Raw genomic sequence first — 20365 nt, forward strand, 5'->3', positions numbered from 1 at the left:
GTCAATGGTACCTGCCCTAGACACTCTCTCAATACATCAGGGCATATATTGCTTAAGGAGTGCAAGGCCTCCTAGTGGAAGTTCCTGGCCTTCATAGCGCAGAGGCATTATGAGTGCCAAGCCCTTCCTTATGTATGGCCAAGTACTGCAGGTTATCTGGATCCAAAGAGAAACCACAGACAAGATAATATCACTTAAATTAAGCATAGTAAGCAAGAAAAATAGCAAAGTTGAAATACCCCTTACCTCCAATAATAGCTACTCATTAGCCAGATGTAGAGCTCTAAACTAGACAATGTAATCAGAGCTATCAGGAAACTGGAAAAAAAATTAAAAATTATCAAGAAGTCACTTTGAAATACGGATTTATATACATTATCATAAAAGGTGAGCCTTTAAAATTTCAATTCAGTAAAATGCGAGGTTGTATTGCTATGAAACTAATGAAATGATTGGAACAACAAGCTTGGTGCAGCCTGGTGGCTTGAAGCTCAGGGGGTTGGGTCCACTGTGCAATCCAAACCCATCTAGTCTCTGCCGTGGTTTTGCACTATGTTAAACAGCAATGGAAAAGATTCTTGCACAGCCGGCATGGTTTAGCAGATGAGCATCGACCTATAATCCAGGAGATTGTGGTTCTATTCCCGGTCAAGGCACATGCCTGGGTGCCAGATCGATGGCCAGTGGGGGGCGTGCAGGAGGCAGCCAAGCAATGACTCTCTCATCATTGATGTTTTTCTCGCTCCCTCCCTCTCCCTTCCTCTATCTGAAATCAATAAAGATATATTAAAGAAAAAGAAAAAAAAGATTCTTGACCTTGTGAGCAGAGTTTAGGAAATCTGATTAGTTAGTACTCTTTTTGTTGGCCCACCCGGGAAATTAACACAGATTAAGGCTGATAGGAGTTGCCTGCCTCTTCTCTGCCCAGTTTGACTCTCCTCTTAATTTTTGAGAATAGGAGCTAACTGGAGGACAGGAGCCATTTGACAATTAGATTTTATCTGAGTTAACATCATTTCATCGTCGTTAAATGTTTTATGATGGGGTTTTACTGGTTGCTAGATTCTGTTTCAATAATGAAATATACAAAGAAATATGTTTTTGTTGAGTCAGTAAAACAAAGGTATATAAAGAAGAAAATGTCTAAATAGTAATTGCCTTCTTTACTAAAAGAATGTTTTATGGAAAGACTGCACAAACCACTGATAGGATTGTTGCTGTGCCATTAGAAAAGAGATTTCAGGTGAAGGTTGCAGGTAACATACATTAAATTCGGATACTGCTTTTTTCATAGGCAAGCTAGATGTTGTAGCAAACAAGCTGAAATCATAAGTGAAGAAAGCTCTGCAAGATACTATTACTGAGGTTGATTTTTAACTCAAGGGTCTTAAAGTACTGTAGAATGTTGATAGTTTGCAAAGTAATGAGGCATGCAATGGAAATCTCCTTTTCCACCCAGTGGCTTTCTCACTGCACAGTACTTACAGAAATTTGTCAGATTCAAAGATGAGCTTTATATTTTCTTTTATAAAAGGATCGCTGACTTTTCCTATGATGACAAGTGTCTCAGTAGTATGCTACTTAGAAGAAATTTAGCAGAAAGGACACTTCATCTGCCCCTTCAAGTTAAAAACAATGTTTTGGATAGAAAAGCAAAGGTAACTCCCTTTTGCCAGACATTTTTGTGATGTAGAGAGCATTTTGAAAAAAAAGTGCCTGCAGGTGATTTTGTTGCTACTTGATTTTGTTGTGAAGGCATGATAAGTGCATTTCATAACTACATACTTAAATACTTGGAAATAGGATTTTCTAACTTCTTTTTTGTTTTTGTTTTTTAAATATTTCTTTATTGATTTCAGAGAGAGGAAGGGAAAGGGAGAGAGAGATAGAAACATCAGTGATGAGAGAGTCATCAGTCAGCTGCCTCCTCCACGCCCTCGACTGGGGATCGAGCCCGCAACCCAGGCATGTGCCCTGACCGGGAATTAAACCCCGATCTCCTGGATCCTAGGTCGATGCTCAACCGCTGAGCCACGCCCGGCCGGGCAGATTTACTAACTTCTTAAAAAGACCTTCCAAAGAGTTTCAGTGGTAGGTTCTGTACATATTTAATAATAATAGTGGCATTTATGTGACACATCACATAACAGGTACTGGGCTACATGTTATTACGTGAGCACAAAGAGGTTAGATCACTTGCATAGACAAATAGCAAATAAATGTCAGAGTTGAGATTGGAACCCAAAGAACCCTCCCTCTTATTCATTACACTGCATTTTATTTATTATCTAGTGTCTCTTTGCCCTAACTTTTTGTAATGAAAATTGACCCACATCGGGGAGGAGAGAATGTGTGAAATTTACTAGCTGAATTTCAGGGGAAAAGAAGCTTTGTATAGTTGGAAGAAGGAATTGAAAAACTATTATCATGACTAAGTAATCTGTGCTGCAGACAGGCCACTCATTCCTTGTCCATGCTTCTGGATGACTTTCTCAGCCTTCCAGCACTCTCCCGCCCTCACTTTCAGCTCATAACCTTGCTTCCTTAATTTTCTGAGAAACCTTCATGAAACTGCTACCACCACATGTTCTCATGTGGCATCTGACCCATCCTTTACTTTTCCTCCTGTTCCTAGAGATCTGTGCTCCTCTTCAAGGCCAGCCCTCTCCCCGTGTGTACTAGGTCCAGTCTCCTCCTGTCAACTTAAGGGCAGATTGATATACTCAAAAGGAAAAATAAATTGCATAAGTATGAGGGAAAAAACATTTACATATGTGTAAAAAGTCATAATCTGGCATCAGAGTAGCACAGCAATTTAAATAACCTTGCTGACATAGAGTTTTGTAATTTTTTTATATGCTTTATATAGATGACTTACATGCCTCATCACTCAATAGCATGTGAAATTTCCTGAAGGTCAAATAGTTGTGTGGGTTTTAAAATTTTCCTATGCAGCCCCTTGTCTCCCCTAAATGCCTTCTCGTTAGCTAAATATGTAATTGGAAGTATAGGTGTAACTAGTTAGATGCTGCATACAATTTGGTGTTCTACACCTAAAAGATATGTAAATAATTAGGAGAGAGTTCAGAAGAGATCCAGGAGCATTGTTTTGTCTATAAAGACAGCAGTAGGACTAGCTTTAGGAGGAATAGATGAGAAACTGCTCCACATTAAAAAAAAAAAAAAAAAAATTAGATTTAACAGAGATGAAAGTAAGAAAGAATAGGATATAAGTTTGAATAGTAACTTTGAGGAGGACTTAAAAAATTAAATACTGGTAAGATTCTACAAGCTACTTGGTTTCCCTTTTGGACCGTGTCCAGAATCTGACCTCCTGTCACCACCTCCACTCACCACTTTGGCTGAAGCCGCAGTTGTCTTCCTTTGGGTTTACTGCAACAGCCTCTTAATGGGTCTCATTTCCACCTCTGCCCTCCTAGAGTCCTTTCTCAAACTAGAAGCCAAAGTGATGAGTGTTAAAGTATATGCCAGATTATATCACTCCTCTGCTCACAACTCTGCAGTGGCATTATATTTCTTTCAGAGAGAAGTCAGTGTTTACAGTGGTCTCCCAGGCCACTTCAGGACCTGAGCCCTGTGACACTCTCAACTTCCTTTCTACTACTGTGCTCCCTGGCTCAGTCAGCCCTCACCTTACTAGTATTCTCAGACAATTTTTCTCTTAAAAATTGGCTCTTTCCCTTCTCATTCCATTTTCTGGCACTCCACACTTCTCCAGCTCATTCTAATTTCCAGGTTTGGTGAATGTCCTGAAACATACCAAACTTCCAGTGTCTCATTTAATAGTCATATTTCCCCACTAGAGTATTGTCCAATGGCTTGATTTAACATCTCTGAAGTAATAAGTTGATGTGACTTGCTAAAAGAAGCAAAAGAAAACTTTGGGTAATAATCTACTTTGAGGTATTAAGACAAAAGATGACAGCATCTGCGAAACAAGAATGAGTGTCACAGGAAACTAGATGAGATAAAAATGTAGGTGGATGAGATAAGAAAATACTAAAGATCCCCAAAAAATGCAAGAGCAGAGTTAAAATATGTATTGAACTATTATTTTATACATGAGGAAAATGAAGCACCTTAAATGATTTATTCAGGGTCTTATAGTTAATAGGTGGTAGAACTTGGATAACAGAAGTAAATTTAACAGTTAAATAAACATTTTACTTTATACATCCAAGGGGCTTATTGTGTCCTAAACAAGCATAATGAAAAAAGCTAACACTTTTGCATATATTAAAAATTGTTTAATTTCACATAGAAAGAAAATGCCCTATATGATTTTAAACGGGAAGAAAACTGGTTAACTACCAACAAATACAAATTGGGCTGACGTTAGATTTCCTGTTTGAAACACGAAGTGCTGGGATTGGCAAGAATTCTGTCAAGGTGAGTCGTTATTCTTGGGTGAAGGCAACATATATTCTCACATATGTGTCAGGGTTTAGGAACATGTCCAGTCTCTTCTGAACTACTTCTCTGATACTTGGGAGAAATTGGATACCTGGGGTAGCCTCTTATTCAGGATGAATCTTAGCAATGTTCTTCTGTAAGAGATGAGAGGTGCCATTCTCTCTGCCCTTGCTGCCCACCAGTGAGATGTCCACCTGTGAACCAGGAGGCCAAGGTTTGATTCCTGGTCAGGGTATATGCCCGGGTTTTGGGCTCGATCCCCCAGTGAGGGTTGTACAGGTGATAGCTGACCAGTGACTGCCTCATCATTGATGTTTCTACCTCTCTCGCTCTCCCTTCCTCTCTCTGAAATAAAAAAAACCACAGAAACAAAAACCATATTTAAAAGAGATGTAACTCTCACCTTGACCCCTTTCAGGTGTCATATGCTCACGTCTGGTCCCCAGTGCCCATGTCTCTCTTCTTAAGGGACATATTTTGTGTGCTCTTTGTTCCCAAACCAAGGTTCTCTATGTCTACTATCTTTAGGTGTTTCCATGTACCTTATTAGCCATTTCCCCATAGGAAATTTAAACTAATATCTATTTTGTTATAAAAATTACATGAAATAAGCGGTTAAATTCCTAGTATATCGGCCTATAATGTTCTTAATAAAACTTTGTTTCCTTTCTTTTCCTTCTCTCCCCATATAGTTTGTGAAACAGTGGTTTAAACCTTTATGTTATTCTAACTTTAGAATACTTTGGCTTTTAGAAAACATACAGAAAATTTGAATAAATAGTAAAATGAATATCTATGCTGAACTGTGTGAGAGTAAGTTGTAGACATCAAATTTCACCTCTCAAGATTTCAAAGTGTGTCTCCTAAGGACAAGAACATTCTCCAATATAACTACAATATATCTCCATATCCCAAATTTAACATTGATACAATAATTGTATCTATTATATAGCCAGAATTCAAAGTTACCCAATTATTTCCAAAACATCTTGTATAGATTATTTTTTTCATGTAGGATCCAATCAAGAGCTATGTATTTCATTTGATCTTTAGTCTTTTTTAATCTAAAAAGATCTCTTACCATTTTTTGTCTTTTGGGACATTGATATTTTTTGAGGCTTGTAGGACAGCAGTCAGGTAGAAATTCCCCATGACCTGGATGTCTGATTTTTCCCACATTATTAACTCAGATTAAACATTTTGACAATAATCTTAAACAGGCCAGTGGTTCCAACACATCTGGTATCATGTACCCTTTACATGCTTAAAATCTATTAAGAGCCTAAAGGGTTGTTTTTATGTGGATTATATCTATCAATATTTATCATATGAGAAATTAAAACATAATTTTTCAAACTTTTTATTAACTCATTTAAAAAAGCAAACTCATTAGATGTTAATTTTTCAAACCAAAAAGTTTAATGACAAGGGTGACATTGTTTTACGTTTTTGTAAGTCATTTAATGTCAGCCTTAATAGAATGCAGCTGTGTCTCATACCTTCGTCTACATTCATCTGTTGCAATATGTTGTTTTGGCCGAAGCATATGAAGAAAATGTGTCACACAGATGTCCACTTGGAAAATGGAGGAGTATTTTAATTGTCTTTTCAGATTTGACAAGTGGAGATCATTTCATTAAGGATTGCAAAAGGATGATATTCTACTATTATTCCTTCTAAATTTATCGGCTGTAAATCTTTTTTTATAGTTCTTTCTCTCTTCCAAATGTAATTTTGTAATTTTAAAATATAATTTTTGCTAGAAGGCTTATCAGATGTTTATTTCCCTTTATCAATTTTTAAAGCAATGAGTTTCTGCTCTAGTAGCCTCCAGTAGTTTCTAGTGAATTCATTTTGTTTCTTTCTCTCCTTTTTTTTCTTACATATTATATATACTCATGGCTTTTTATATAGTCAATGTGTTTTAATCACTTAAACTAAATTCTTTTTGATGTTCAGATTATCTTTGGTCAGTGTGTCTCTGACGCAGCTTTATTAGTTCTCAATAACATCAAATTCTGTCACAATGAAGTATCTCAAACTCAGTTTGTCCATTTCCAGTCCCAGCCATGTCTCCAAGGATCCCTGTGTTATGCAAAGTGCTGAGGTCCCAGAAAACCTCAGCATATTGTTTGTAGATTCCAAAGAAATAACCCAGAGGACTGGCTGTGAAAGACATGGGTTCCTTAGGACTTACATGCGGTCTGGTGGCAGCCTGCCAGTGACGTTTACAGCCACACTGGCTGCCGCAGGTGAAATTGCCCCGCTAAGTCCCATCTGGCCCGTGGAAGGGCTGCCCTGGGGGCGGCTGCCTTTTGCTGTTGTTTTGCCACCACACAGACTTTCCCAAGACAAGGTTTTAGAGAGTACAGAAAGCAGAGAAAAACAGGGAATGCAGGGGGAGGTGGACTGTGGACTGTCCATTAGCCAGCTATCTAAGATCAAAACGCTGGCTATTTACAATCCATGCTAACGTCTAGAAGCAGTTTCTCTTTGGCCTTTCTTAGATCGAGTTGCTGGCCAGGTTGCCAAGGTCTCACAGTCCCCTTACAGATGGCCTTCACTATATTCTCACAGGGTGGGGGGGGGGGGGTTGAAGCATGGGAAGGGGCCCATGTTCCCAATGACCATACACCCTGGTTCCTTTTAGATGAAAATATTAGACATGACAATCTGGATGCAGAATTTATTGCTGCTACGGTTGTCTTTACTTCTGGGCACTTTCAGTGGACAGACCTAGAAAATTCATCTTTTTAAAAAGCAGGGTGATCATGAGTTTAGACCATTTCTCAACCTCTACACTACTGATATTTTGGGCCAGTTAATTCTTTGTTGTAGGGACTGTCCTGTGGATAGTAGGATGTTTAGCAGCATCCCTGGCCTATCCTCAGTAGCACCTACCCCTCAGTTGTGTAAACCCAAATTATGCCTGTGCATTGTGAAATATCCCAGAGGAAGTGGGTGTGGGGTAAGGAGGAAAAATTGCCTCTAATTGAGAACCACTGGTCTACACTTACATTTCCAGCAACATTAAAGTAATTCCGTGTTTTATTCATTTGTGTGTTTGTATTATTGCCCCCAAAATACCAATATTATCATAACATCTAACAAAACCTGCTCTGTGGGCTAGTTTTCCATCCTCTGCATGAAATCTTAGGCCAATCACATATCTTTTTGTCAGAAGAATAATCTCATTTCAGTAATCAAAATGCACAAGCCATCATTATTGTCAAAATTCCAAACTCTCACCTAATTTGGGTTTCTCCTTTGCCCCAGTTCAGTACTGCTTGGGGCCAGAAGCCTTCAGGGAAGGAAAAAAACACAAGATCACCTTCCTCTCTGTGTATCCCACTCAGACTCCTAAGACCCACTAGCAGCTGCTCAGAATGATGGCATAGGAAGAGGGTTTAAAGGGAAGGGGACAGGTTATACAAGGCAGGTACATATATGACTGTCACTGGAATTCTCTGTGTTTTATGGATAATCACAGCTGACTCTCCAGCAAAATAGTTTGGTGGGATTCTTGGGGATATTTCACTGGGGAGCTCGAACTGCAATCCTGTAATGCGGGTGGTGCCTGTCTTCTCTCTGGACATTTCTGACTCTGGCCCTCAGCCTCTGGACTTCCAGTGGTCAGCCCTACCCAGAGGACCTCTGTTGGACTGCAGTGCCCTCTAGGCTGTCCTCTTGGGTGGAACCATTTTAAAACAAAAAGATGGAAACTTTTTATTCGCACAAATATTCTCAGAAACCTGCTGAAATTAAAAGTAGAGCTTAATGAATTATCACTAAGTAAATGAAACCATGTTACTACCATCACCCAGGTCACAAAATTTAAAACATTAGTAGCTTCCCAGAAGCACCCCTTCCAATGGCTCCCCAAAAGTAACTACCGTCCCAACTTCTAATTCTAACATCGTAGATGGTTTTAACTGTTTGGGAACTTTATTTTAATGGAACCGCACAGTATTTTTCTATGGCTACTTATTTTACACAGGGATTCATCCTCAGTTTTGCATGAGTGAGACATTTATTCTCATTGCTGTGTAATAATGCATTGAATTAACAAAACTGTACATTATGCTATAGATCATTACTTGGGTTGTTTTCAGTTTGGGGCTATTAAGAACACTGCTTCTGTGAATTTTCTTTACACATTTTTTTTTTCTTCATATATGCATACCTGTCTTTACACATGAGTTTTGCATATGCTCCTCCCAGAACCCTGGGAATTTCAATGGTCCTAGGACAGTATTCATTCTTTGGTGCATATTAATATACCATTTAATAATGAAAATTTACCCTCATAAATGCCCAAATTTTTGGTTTTTTTCAGTCCTGGATGACTTTTCCCCATCCAAAGTTTTAGGCAGATTCCTAGCTTCATTGGCATATCTTGGTGATGTGTTCTTAGTGCTATTTCCATGGATAAGACAACCTTTTGAGATTCCCCATTTTATGGGAAGTTCAGTTCTTGCCTCTTTCTCCCAGTGGGCCTGAGGTTACAAATCCCAGCCCCTCGTGAGATTTAAATCCTAGGTATTATTTTTCTACTTTACACTGGTGTGAAAGCAATCTACATAATCAATTACATGAAATATTCAACAGTTTATTATAAAATATGCTTTGTGTTAGATGATTTTGCCCAACTATAGGCCAATGTAAGTGTTTTGAACGTGTTCAAGGTAGGCTAGGCTACACTTTGTGTTAGGTAGGTTAAATGTATTTTCAATTTAACTATATTGTCAACTTACAGAGGGATTACTGGGACATAACCCCATTGTAAGTCAAAGAGCATCTGTATGTGTTTAAATTTATATAGAACTCATTTTCAGTTCTTTCACACCAGACTTTCTCCCTCATACATTCTCTATTGTACTCATCTTTGTTGGCTAAGTTACATCTGTAGGAACCGCTGCAGGAAGAATATATCAGGATCTTATTTTCTGATTTTCTGCATATTTGAAAATGTCATTCAGTTGCCTTTAAAACTGAATAGCTTGACTAGGTATAGAATTCTTTGGTTACATCTAGGACAGATCTAACTATATTTGGGATTTAGAGATAAAATGATAGTCATAATTATAGTAGACATTTATGAAGTACTTGCTGTGTGCCAGACTGTTCTGAGCTCTTACATGAGCTCATTTAATCCTTTGATGCAACCCTAGGTACTAATATTATCTTTATTTTACTTAGCAAAAGGGAAAGAAAAGGTCAACCAGCTAATAAACAGTGGGGTTGACATTTGAACTTAAGCAATATTGCTTCATACTCTTAACTTCCTATACTCTAGGGGTTAATTAAGCTAAAATTTCTAGTTGTGTGACCTGAAGTATGTTCCTTAACTTATCAGCGCCTCAGCTAACTCTCGATAAAATGGGACTATAATACTTTCCAAGGTTTCTGTGATGATTAAATGAGTTAGTATATGCAAGTAGCTTGTAACAGTGCGTAAAACATAGTAAGTGCTTAATAATTGTCTGTTGCTATTATTGTTACTATCTCCTGGATAGTAAGCTGCACATCTGAACTTTGAACAAGCAGTCTGACTTCAGTAACTGCTGTTCAGCATACAGTATCAGCAATTAAAATGGTATTTCAATTAAGTGGAATAAAAGGGATTAGTTAAGAAACAGTGTTGGGGTGTATTTGATAAACAATAAATCCTTGTTGAATAAATGGGATTTTATAAAACTATATATATATTTACTTAGCAAATATTAACAAATAGATATTAGATATTGTGTACTCTCTAGGTCTGTATAGACAGATTGGAAAGAAACATGAAAATGAAAATAGTAGCATGGTAATGAGATTGTAGATAATTTTCTGTTTTGAATTTCATTAATTTGTTACAAAATTTCTCTAATAATTTATTAAATAAAAATTTAACCAGATAATTGCTACATTTTATATATATATACACACACACACACACACACACACACACACACACACACTCACACTGAATTTGAGCTACTTACAGAGAGATGGTTGGGAGATTAGAGCTCAGGATGAGATTTTGGAGCCATGAGAAGATGATGAAGTTACCCACATAGTGTGCACAGTGGAATACAACATATAAAGAAGGGAAAGGAAAAGGGATTGGCAAAGGGAACTTAAAGGGACTGTTGGCCCGGGACTGTTGGCCCTGGCCAGTGTGGTTTAGTTGGTTGGAGTGTCATCCCATACACCAAAAGGTGGTGGGTTTGATTCCTGGTCAGGGCACATACCCAGGTTGCGTGTTCAATTCCCAGGTGGGGCACATTCGGTAGGCAACTGATCGATGTTTCTCTCTCACATCAATGCTCCTCTCTGTCTCTCTCTTGAAAAAAAAATCAATAAAAAAGGCACTGTTGGAATCATAAGAGTTCTGCTCTCAAAAACAAAGCAGAGGGGCAGGTAGGGAGAACTTGCCAGTGGTAAATTATACAGAATGTCAAGAAAGAATCCACAGTACTTAGGAATAAAGAAATCTTTGATGACATTTAGTTACTTTATAACCCAAACTACAGCATGCTGAGGAGTAAAGAAGGTTGGGTAATTAGAGAGTGCAAATGAAGGTGAGTTTTTCAATGACTTAGATGACAGAGAGGGATGGAGACAGTGAGAATTTAGAATGAGACGGACCCCCCCCCCCCCCCCCACACACACACCTGTCTCACTGCTCGAGGTTTTGGAATGGAGCAACTTGAGGAGAAAGTAGGACATCATTGGGAGGGAAAGACTTTAGAAAAGAAAGGAGGAAACTGATGGGGAAGATTTGAAGGCAGGAAGGAATGGTTTCAAGTACTTAAACTGAGAGCCCTGGTAAAGGGTCACTCTTTCACTGAGACACTGAAGGAGGAGGTACTGTTAAAAGTCATTTAAGAAGTAGAAATGAGACACATTTGCAATATTCCAGCTGTCAGTATTTCAGGATTTTTTCCTGGATATTTGTGATCTAGGAGTAGAAAATAGGACAGCACCCTTTCAAACAACAATTACACCCATGAGCACTGTTGCCTTAAGTTTGTTCTTTGTGTAGGATGGAGAATCTTGTTTCCTGTTTTCTATTCTCTTGTGAGAAACCGGTATAAGGTCTAGATGACTGATGATAGATGATGATAGATAGGTAGATAGATAGGTCAATAGATGATAGGTAGGTAGGTAGGTAGAAACATAGATGATGGAAGGAAGGAAGGAGGGAGGGAGGGAGGGAGGGAGGGAGGGAGGGAGGAAGGAAGGAGGAAGGAAGGAAGGATGGATGGATGGATTCTGGGCACTTGGCATGACGCAAGCCATTTTACAAAAGCAAGCTGACCACCAGTTAACCCCAGAAGGGGCTGGCTTGTGTCACCTAAAGTCAGTACAATTAGTCACATTCTTTGCATGCTACTCACAATCATTAGACCCTTTAAGAGTGAGCTAGTTCCAAGATTTTCCAATAGAATTAAACATAGGTTTATGCAAGGTTTAGTCTAGAGACTTCTTTAATTCTTTAGTCTATATCTGTTTCCTTGAATGTTTAGATTTTAGGAAAAAACAGTTTTACTAGAACTTGACTATTTTATATAACTAATGCTTATCAGCTGCTTGAAATGGCAGAAAGGTTTAAGGGCATTCTGATACTGACACCATTAAGAAGATACACAAATCTTGAACAAAAGGTTTTTAAAGGAGCACTGAAATTGATTTCTAAGCTGTGTTCACCTCAGTGAGGCTCCTGAAGACACAGGTAATGTACTGAGCAGGTGTGGAACATCACCAACATCCAGTTATGCCATCAAGAGGCTGGCTGAGACAGTCACGCGCCTGCTGATTGCATAAAGTCCCATTGGTCTTTACTTATTGTAAATAATGTTTACCTTTTTATATTTTAGGACAGCATAATTATTTATGTGCTGGAAGAAATGACTGCATCGTCGATAAAATCCGCAGAAAAAACTGCCCAGCCTGTCGCCTTAGAAAGTGCTGTCAGGCCGGCATGGTCCTTGGAGGTAATGCTGATGTTTTCATCAATAACATATTGATATTTACTCTACAAAACTGTGGGTCAGAAAATCCGGATTTGCTCATTCATCTTTGTTCTTGCTTTGCTTTTTCTGTCTTGATTATTGGTGTCTAAATGAAGCAACCAATCCTATCCCATTAATTTTACAGATTCCCAGCATGTTAAGGTCTGTTTTGAGAAGTAATAAACCTCCATTTGTCTGTATTACCTATAAGTATATGTTAATGGTATAACCTTTCATTAAGTGACATGAGTTGGAGTCTTGGCTCTGTACTCATTGCCTATGTGGCCTTGAGTAAGTTGCCAACCAATTCTGGGCATCAGTCTCCTTATCTGTAAAATGAGAGCACTAAAGTCCCTTCCATACCAAAACCAGATTCTGTAAATTGGTCCAACACATTAATCTCCATCTCTCTAACTCGCCGTCAGTCCCTCCCCCATTCTTTTTATATAACTGTATGTTGAGCCCTTACACTTACCAGGTACTGTTTTAAGTTCTGGAGTTTAGCACCAAACAAAATGGACCAAATCCCTGCCCTTGTGGAGCCTAAATTCTGGGGCAGAGGGGCCCAGAATTGCTGGATTTGTCACTGGCAGCAATAAATATATAAGTCAAAGGATAATAAATACTGTGGAAAATGGTAAGCGGGATGAGTTAATAGAGACTATCAGGTAGGGGAGTCACTCCTGAAAACTTTATTTTTTTATTAATATAGTATTCATTTCACTTATCTATTTCCTAAGCAATAATATTTCCAAAATCCTGAGTTTGATGTGGTAGTTAAATTTTTTTCTTAAACATTTGCAAAATTTATAGCCATTTAAATATGTATTCAATATACTACCTAAAAACAGCGAAGTACTATAAATGGCATAGGCAGGTACCAAGACCTCTGCATTCTTCATTGGGTTAACCTATAGCGTGGCACATTCACTGCCAGCTTAAGCATGTAAAAAATGAGAAAATACATGCCATTCACTGGACAAATAGATCTACAAAGCTGAAAATCAAAAGTTTCTCTCAAGTTGTTCAGAAGATCAAACATAGGTTGGTCTAAAGTTCCAGGGGCGAGATTAGAGGTTCTGGCTGCTGAGAAGGCAACTCTCATCTGCTGAGGCAGTGGATAGACATGTACTCGCAGCATGGTGGCTGCTGGATTTGTCACTGGCACATCCTCAGGGATCATGCCACAAGAGTCTTCTTGTCCAGAGTCACCATTGTTGAAGGCTTTGTTTCTTCTGGGTTGCTCACCTGAGATGAATCACTCCACTCTGCTATTGAATTTGCCCTAGGACCACCAGATGTCCCTCCTCTTTGGTAACACTGCTGGAAATTATCCCTTTGGGAATAAGGTGTTCCAGGATACTCTCTAGCTTGGAATTGCAGTTGGCTATAATTTCCATTGGAAACTGAAGTAGGTCCTCTATAAGTATCAAAACTGATACATATTGGTTAGTAATCTCCCACCACAAGTACATACTCTAGCAGGTCCTCTGTTGTTGACAGATGTTTGAGAGGGTCTGGGAAATACATTCATCTGTGCTGGGTAAAAAGCAAGGCTACCATTGCTTGCTTGAATAGTTCCATCAGGATAACTTGCAGTCTCTTGAGAAAAAACAGTTTGTTCTATGTGTATAGCTGGCAGTTGGCACTGGAGTAGTGTTTGTGTATTCGCTGTAGTAAAACTTTGATTGTAGCCAGGTGAGTAGGGTGATTCTTTTATTTCTTGTTCTTTCCATGGAGGGAGGGGTGCATTAACATTAAATACTGTGTGCATGGCTTGAAAGGGTGCTGTGTTAATAGTTACTGAACTACTTGCTGGAGGTGACTGGAAGCCCTGTTCAGGGCCCTTTGACATGGGAGGACTTGGAGAACCAGTGAAGATGGTTGCTCGCTTGGGGGAACCACTGCCTCAGGGTTCTCTGAGGTCATAAGCTCTGTTTCAGATCCCGAAGAAGCCTGATCTGTAGTAACCAAGCAAGCATTTGAGCTACAAGTAACAGGAGAAGCAGCCGCCCGTAGTAGCTCTTGAAGAAAATCACTTTGACTGGATAGATTTTGTTCTGTAGATGCTACCGGCTACCCAGAGTAGCTGAAGGTGGCTGACGATGGAATTGCACTTGAAGGTTTGTCAAAGTCCAGAGTAGATTCTGGCATAAAGTTACAAGTTACTTGACTCTGGGTCATCACATCCTGCAGTTTTTTTTTCCTTGATATTGGATCCTTTGGAAGGGTAGAGGAAGAACCTGCAGGCTGATGCATAGTTTTAGGCACAACTTTGGGTTCTGCATTAAACTTCCTGGGCAGGAGCTGGTCATTTGGTATGAGGCTTCCTGCAGCTACCCGGCCCACCCCCCCTGGGACTTTGGAGAAATCTGTGATTGTGGTATTAAAGGGTGTTTTTGATTTTCAACATTGTTTTCCCAGGATTTGGGAGTCTCTGGCTGTCCTGAACCCTGTTCTTCACACCTGAGAGTGGTCCATGACTTGCTGAGGTCCTGTTCACTCTGCAGAGAGGGTGTCCAAGACTTTGCAGTTTGCTTCGTGGAATCCTGTTTTTTCTGCAGCTGAACTGACCCAGGCTCTGGTGTCTCCAGCCTCTTCTGTTCCCCTTGAATGTATCCTGCTTTGGATTTAGGTGTTTCTTGCTTCCACTAGGTAGGAGTTAGCTTGGTTTGGAGACACCCTGCTGCTGCTCTTCCTGCAGAGGAGACCTGAGTTTTGCAATCTCTTGTTTCCTCTGTTCTAAGGAAACTGCAGGCTTTGCTAGCTCCTGGTGCTTAACAGAAGATTCCCAGAACTTGAAGGATTCCTGTTTCTTCTCACCGTCTGCTTTAGTAAGCATATCCCAGTACTTGGAGATATTTGGTTTTCTAGCATAATCTGCTTCCCAAGATTGCTCTTTATCCTGTTGGCTTGAATAATCTACTTCTCTTATGCAGTGTCTGTTAAGGAACTCTTGTGGTTGTATCTCTGTGCAAGTTCCATAGGAGACTCTGATTCTGACAGATTCAGTCTTCAATAATTGTTTTTTTTCCTCTGATTTTATTAGCATTTCTTTCTCCAGTGATACTTCTTTTCCCCGAGCATTTTTGGAACTAGGATACTTTCAATATAGCCTCACCCAGCCGGTGTGGCTCAGCTGTTGAGCATCGACCTATGATCCAGGAGATCACAGTTAGATTCCCAGTCAGGGCTCATGCTGGGGTTGCAGGCTCCATCCCCAGTGGGCATGGGAGGTACAGGAGGGAGCCAATCAATGACTCATTATTGACTTTTCTATCTCTCTCTCCTCCTCTCCCTTCCTCTCTCTGAAATCAATAAAAATAAAAATTATTTTTAAAAATGAAAGAAAAGTAAAAATAGCCTGAGTTCAGCAATTTAGACAGTGGATCTTTCGTGTGTTTGTGTGTCATTCATTCCTACCACTGCTTTCTCACTACCTTCCAAAAGGCCCTAAAAGTACAAGGATGACTGCTCCACCTGGTCTGCAACACTCAGACTCCTTTCGGGACAGGTCAGTTTTGAAAATTTAGTGAGGTATTTAAGTTCTTTTAAAGGCGGATGGGCTGCACCACTTCAGCCCTCTTTCAAGTCTTTCTGAGCACGTTCCTGTGCCAAGTTCCCTAATATATACTGAACTTGAAGTATGGTGTGAAGTTCTCTTCTCAGCCTCAAGTTGCAGCATGTGCTCCCTTCTCCACCCCATCTTCTGAGCTTTAAGTAGACTTTGGCTAAGTCCTGAAAGGTTTTCTGAAGCTCCTCAGAAAGTTCTAGGTTATGTACCACTTCTTCACATTTCTCTACTGCTTCCAATTGGTCTGGATTAAGTTGCTCTCCACTTTTCAGGCGATCCTTATAATCTTCCAGTTTGAGCTTCTTTGTCTCCGTGTTTCTAATTTTGTGTTGGAATCATGTGAGTCCATGATCAACATAGGTCACATATACTTGAGAAGGGGAGGCAGAGGAACTGAGAGGAGACTGCGAAGGGCTGCTGGCCCGCTGGTTTTCCCCATGCTGATGTGGTCCACTTGGGAATTGGCTCACTTCATATCCTCTCTCTTCACTCCTCTCAATGGCCTGAAGGTGACTGGTAACCAGAAGGAGAAAGGAGAGCTGCACCAGTGAAATAGTTGAGACTCCACAGGCCACCAAGGCTGCTGTGGCTTCGAAAACCAGTGGAAGCCAGGAGAGCTGCGGAGGTGGACAGGCACCACCAGGCCCTTGTGTCTCCTGTGGCTCCCTCCTCTCTGCTCCCGGTCTGGCTGGTGGCGTATGTGGAGCAGGGAGATCTGCACACTCGGCCCTCTCGCCTTCCGTGCATTCTTGAACGTAAAGTCCATCTGCAGTCACTTCCAGGACACAGAAAGAGTGTTTGGAGAAGGAAGAGGGCATGTGGTGTAAAGTAGTGTTTTGCGTTTTGAGGACGGGTAGTAACCGTTGAGGCAGTCTTCCATTCCATGGCTGCATGCATTTTAATTGTCTTACTATTATAATGGAAAAGTGATTAAAATGAGCAAAGTAAAATGATGAAACCCCGGGTCACTGAGAAATTGGGTTTCATTTAGAGGAGAGACTTGGGTTCCGGCCAGCAGCAAGACAGACGGTAAGAAATACAGTAGCAAGAAGAAGAGAGCTAGAACTTGGCCGAAAGGGAAGGATGTCATCAGGGGTATGGACTGAAGTTACACCAGAGCAGGGTCGCCAGCAGCACCACGTTAGTGCAAAGCTGTTTTAATTGGCTTCAGCTTTCTTATCTGGTTCCATTGTAGGGCAGAGTTTAATTCAGAACTAAACAGCCCCAGCCTCAGAGATTAGAATGGGAAATAGGCAGAAATATGAGCAGGTAGTTATCACTGCCCAGTCATACTGTCCTTAATTTTGTTGTTTTCGCACCAGTTTCCTAAGGTTCCATGGTGCCATCCTGAAGCCCAGTTCTCCTAAAGTCTCATGGATTTTTGACCCTTGCATAATTTACTTCAGTCAGTGAACCACCTTTTATGCCTGGTGACCATAAAATTAATCATCCCAACCAGGACACAGCTGAGAATGAAATGAGCACTGTCAATAATTAAAATTGGGGTAACATGTAAACTAAGACTTTCCCCAGCTGTTGGACCATAGGGAAAACCCCCATTTTTTCCCATTAAAAGATACAAACGTGTTCTTGCCAAAATGAATACATAAACTTCTGGGGATGTAGATGAAACAGTCAAATATTAATGTATTAATTTAGTTAAACACAAATTTAAAGATCTATTGATTTAAAAGTATTGCATTTCTACTCTCACATTTTATGAAAAATTTTATTCAAACTGATTTCACAAACCGTTGGCAGCAGGGTCTTTGCTGCAGTAGAACCACTTTTTAAGTCAGCTAATCATTCTGTAGAGTTCATCATTTTATCTAAGATGTTTGATAGGCAGCACTTTTTGAGTTGATATTTAGTACTGCAATTGGAAATATAAGCTAAGCCAGATACCCATTCACACAATATAAAAGTTTTAATATTTGTTCTGTAAGAGGTACTATTCTTGAGATTCCTCATAATATAATAACTTGCTGCATTATTTAATTAGGAAATAGATTAAGCCTACCAAAAATACTTAAAAAAATAAAACCTATGTCTCTATCACTCAATTTTTAACATCAGATCATTTTTATATTTTAAAAAATTTATTATATTTTATTACAGATATTTTGAAGCTTCTGGTATGTTCTTTCCAGAGCCTATTAGATTCATTTCTTCTTCGCCAATAATTTTGCTGAATTATTGTTCAGTATCTTCATACTTGTAACTCATGTGTATGAATCCTTAGGTAACACAGTATTATTTTGAATTTTCAAACTTTATATAAATGGTATTGTACTATATATTTTCAAGTTACTTTTTTCACTTAATATATGTTTTTCAAATTTATTCATATATATACATGCAACTAGAATTTCATTTTAACTTCTCTGTGATAGATTTTATGGACATTCCATAGTGCTTTTCTTTCTTGTGTTAATGGGCATTTATTTCTAATGTTTCATAATTATAAAATGTGCTGCAATGTACATTCTTGTGCCTGTATCTTTGTGCATATGTTTGAGAAGTTCTTTAGGCTCTATATCTAGAAAGGGAATTTCTGGTTCATTAAGATATTACGTATTTTCGACTTTATTCAGTGTTACCTAATCACCAAGTCACCTCCAAAGTGTTTATTTCCTCCCATGTATGAGATTTCTTATTCCCATGCACCCTCGCTGTACTTGGTATTTTCAGACTTTTAAATTTTTCTAATTAATGGTCATAAATGTGGTATCTAATTTTACTTCAATTTGTATGTCCCTGGTGAGTGGAGAAAACAAATATTGCTTCATTTATTTATTGGTCATTTATATTTACTCTTCCATGAATAGGCTGTTCCTATCCATGGGCCATTTTTAACTGGGTTGTCCTTCTTGTGATTGATACAACTTACTATAAACTCCATGCTGATTCTTTGTTAGTTACGTGTAGTCTATGTCTTGACTTTTTACCTTGTTTAGGATGTATTTTTCTAATTTTTATATAATCACAAATGTCAGTAGTTTCCCTTTATATCTTTTTCTACCCTGAAATCATACAGATAATCTACTAAAAATCATTTAAAGCCTTAAAAGATTGTTTTTCACATTTATGTCCTTAACCTGTCTACAAGTGTTGTTGTTTGTTTTTTGAATTTAGAGAGGCAGGAATATAACTTTATTTTATTTTCCATATGGATAACCAGTTGCCATGACACATTTATTGGCACAATGGTCTTAAAATTTTTTGATAGTGCACTCCTATGTAAGTAAAATGTTCATAGTCTCTATCTCCAACATAAGTCTGTTTACAAGTAAATGAGACATATTCACTACTATCAAATTACATTACATGTTGTGATGCTTAATTTCTTTTCATTTCCTTACTAAAAATATAAATAGTAATTGTATTATTTTTCTAACAATACATTAATTACAAATTCCGCTGGGATCTGTAATACCACCTCTGCTATATGTCAAATTTCCATATGTGTTTGCTCCTATTCATGGTTTCTCTATTCTCTATTCTCTGTAACTTTTGGGGCTACAGAGTATGGGTTGTGCAGTAAAGTGTTTTTTTCCCTCCATTGTAAAGTGTTTTTTCCCCTCCCTGCAACACTACCACACTATCTGAAATAATATAGTTTTATATATCTTGATACCTGGTAGAATAATTCTCCCTAAGTTATACTTTTTAAAAATTGTTGGCTTTTCTTGACTCTTTGAATTGCTTTTTTAAAGTAATACTTAAACGGATTATTCATAATAGCATCTAACACTTAAAACCATGAGTTCTTACCCCTATGATTAGGGATATATCAAATTGCTTTGCCTCTGTTTTTTCCAGATAATTTGTACAAACTTTACAAACTACCACTGATTGAAGTTATTTCAGGTTAACTTGTCTTGTCTAAACAACATATTGTCATTCAAAATAATTTAGAGAATTTCATAATATAGTGGTTCATAGAACTAATATATAATGTAGTATCTTTTGGGGGATAATTCTGGGATTAAAAAAAAAAAAAAAAAGCCCTTACTCTATTTCAGACTTATATGAAAGAAAAATTGATTCAATCCTAGCGTTATCTTGTGGTCAGCATCACAAACTGAGAAATATAATTTTGGTGCATTTATTTCATATGTAGATTTGCACAGAGGTTTATTAGAAAGAAGCTGGCAACACACTCTGATAGGTCATAGTTCTGATATTATTCTGCCTGGGAGAGTCAGTTGCAAAAGTCTGGTCTGGAGGGTGCAGTTCTGGTAAACCAGGAAGAAGGTACTCAGTTCATAGGATTAGATTCTAGTTGCTAGTCCTGTACTAGGTTTCTAGAGTAAGGTGTGGGGGGGTATATTTGTGGTCTACTGAGACTGAGAGC

The 20365-nt window shown here is 38.7% G+C and overlaps 1 protein-coding gene and 1 pseudogene across 2 annotated transcripts in view; one reads left to right on the plus strand and one right to left on the minus strand.

The window, feature by feature from the left end:
* Positions 1–20365, plus strand: part of PGR (progesterone receptor) — a 79002-nt gene that overhangs the window by 15703 nt on the left and 42934 nt on the right. For both annotated transcript variants that reach the window (XM_087822191.1, XM_087822192.1), the window contains exon 3: positions 12300–12416. In XM_087822191.1, coding sequence (XP_087678317.1) covers positions 12300–12416 — 117 coding nt within the window. The remainder of the gene's footprint in view (positions 1–12299; positions 12417–20365) is intronic.
* Positions 13679–15486, minus strand: LOC107532333 (caprin-2-like; annotated as a pseudogene).

The sequence above is a fragment of the Miniopterus natalensis genome, chromosome 11 (genome assembly GCF_054644295.1).
Source record: "Miniopterus natalensis isolate mMinNat1 chromosome 11, mMinNat1.hap1, whole genome shotgun sequence".
Classification (NCBI taxonomy): Eukaryota; Metazoa; Chordata; class Mammalia; order Chiroptera; family Miniopteridae; genus Miniopterus; species Miniopterus natalensis.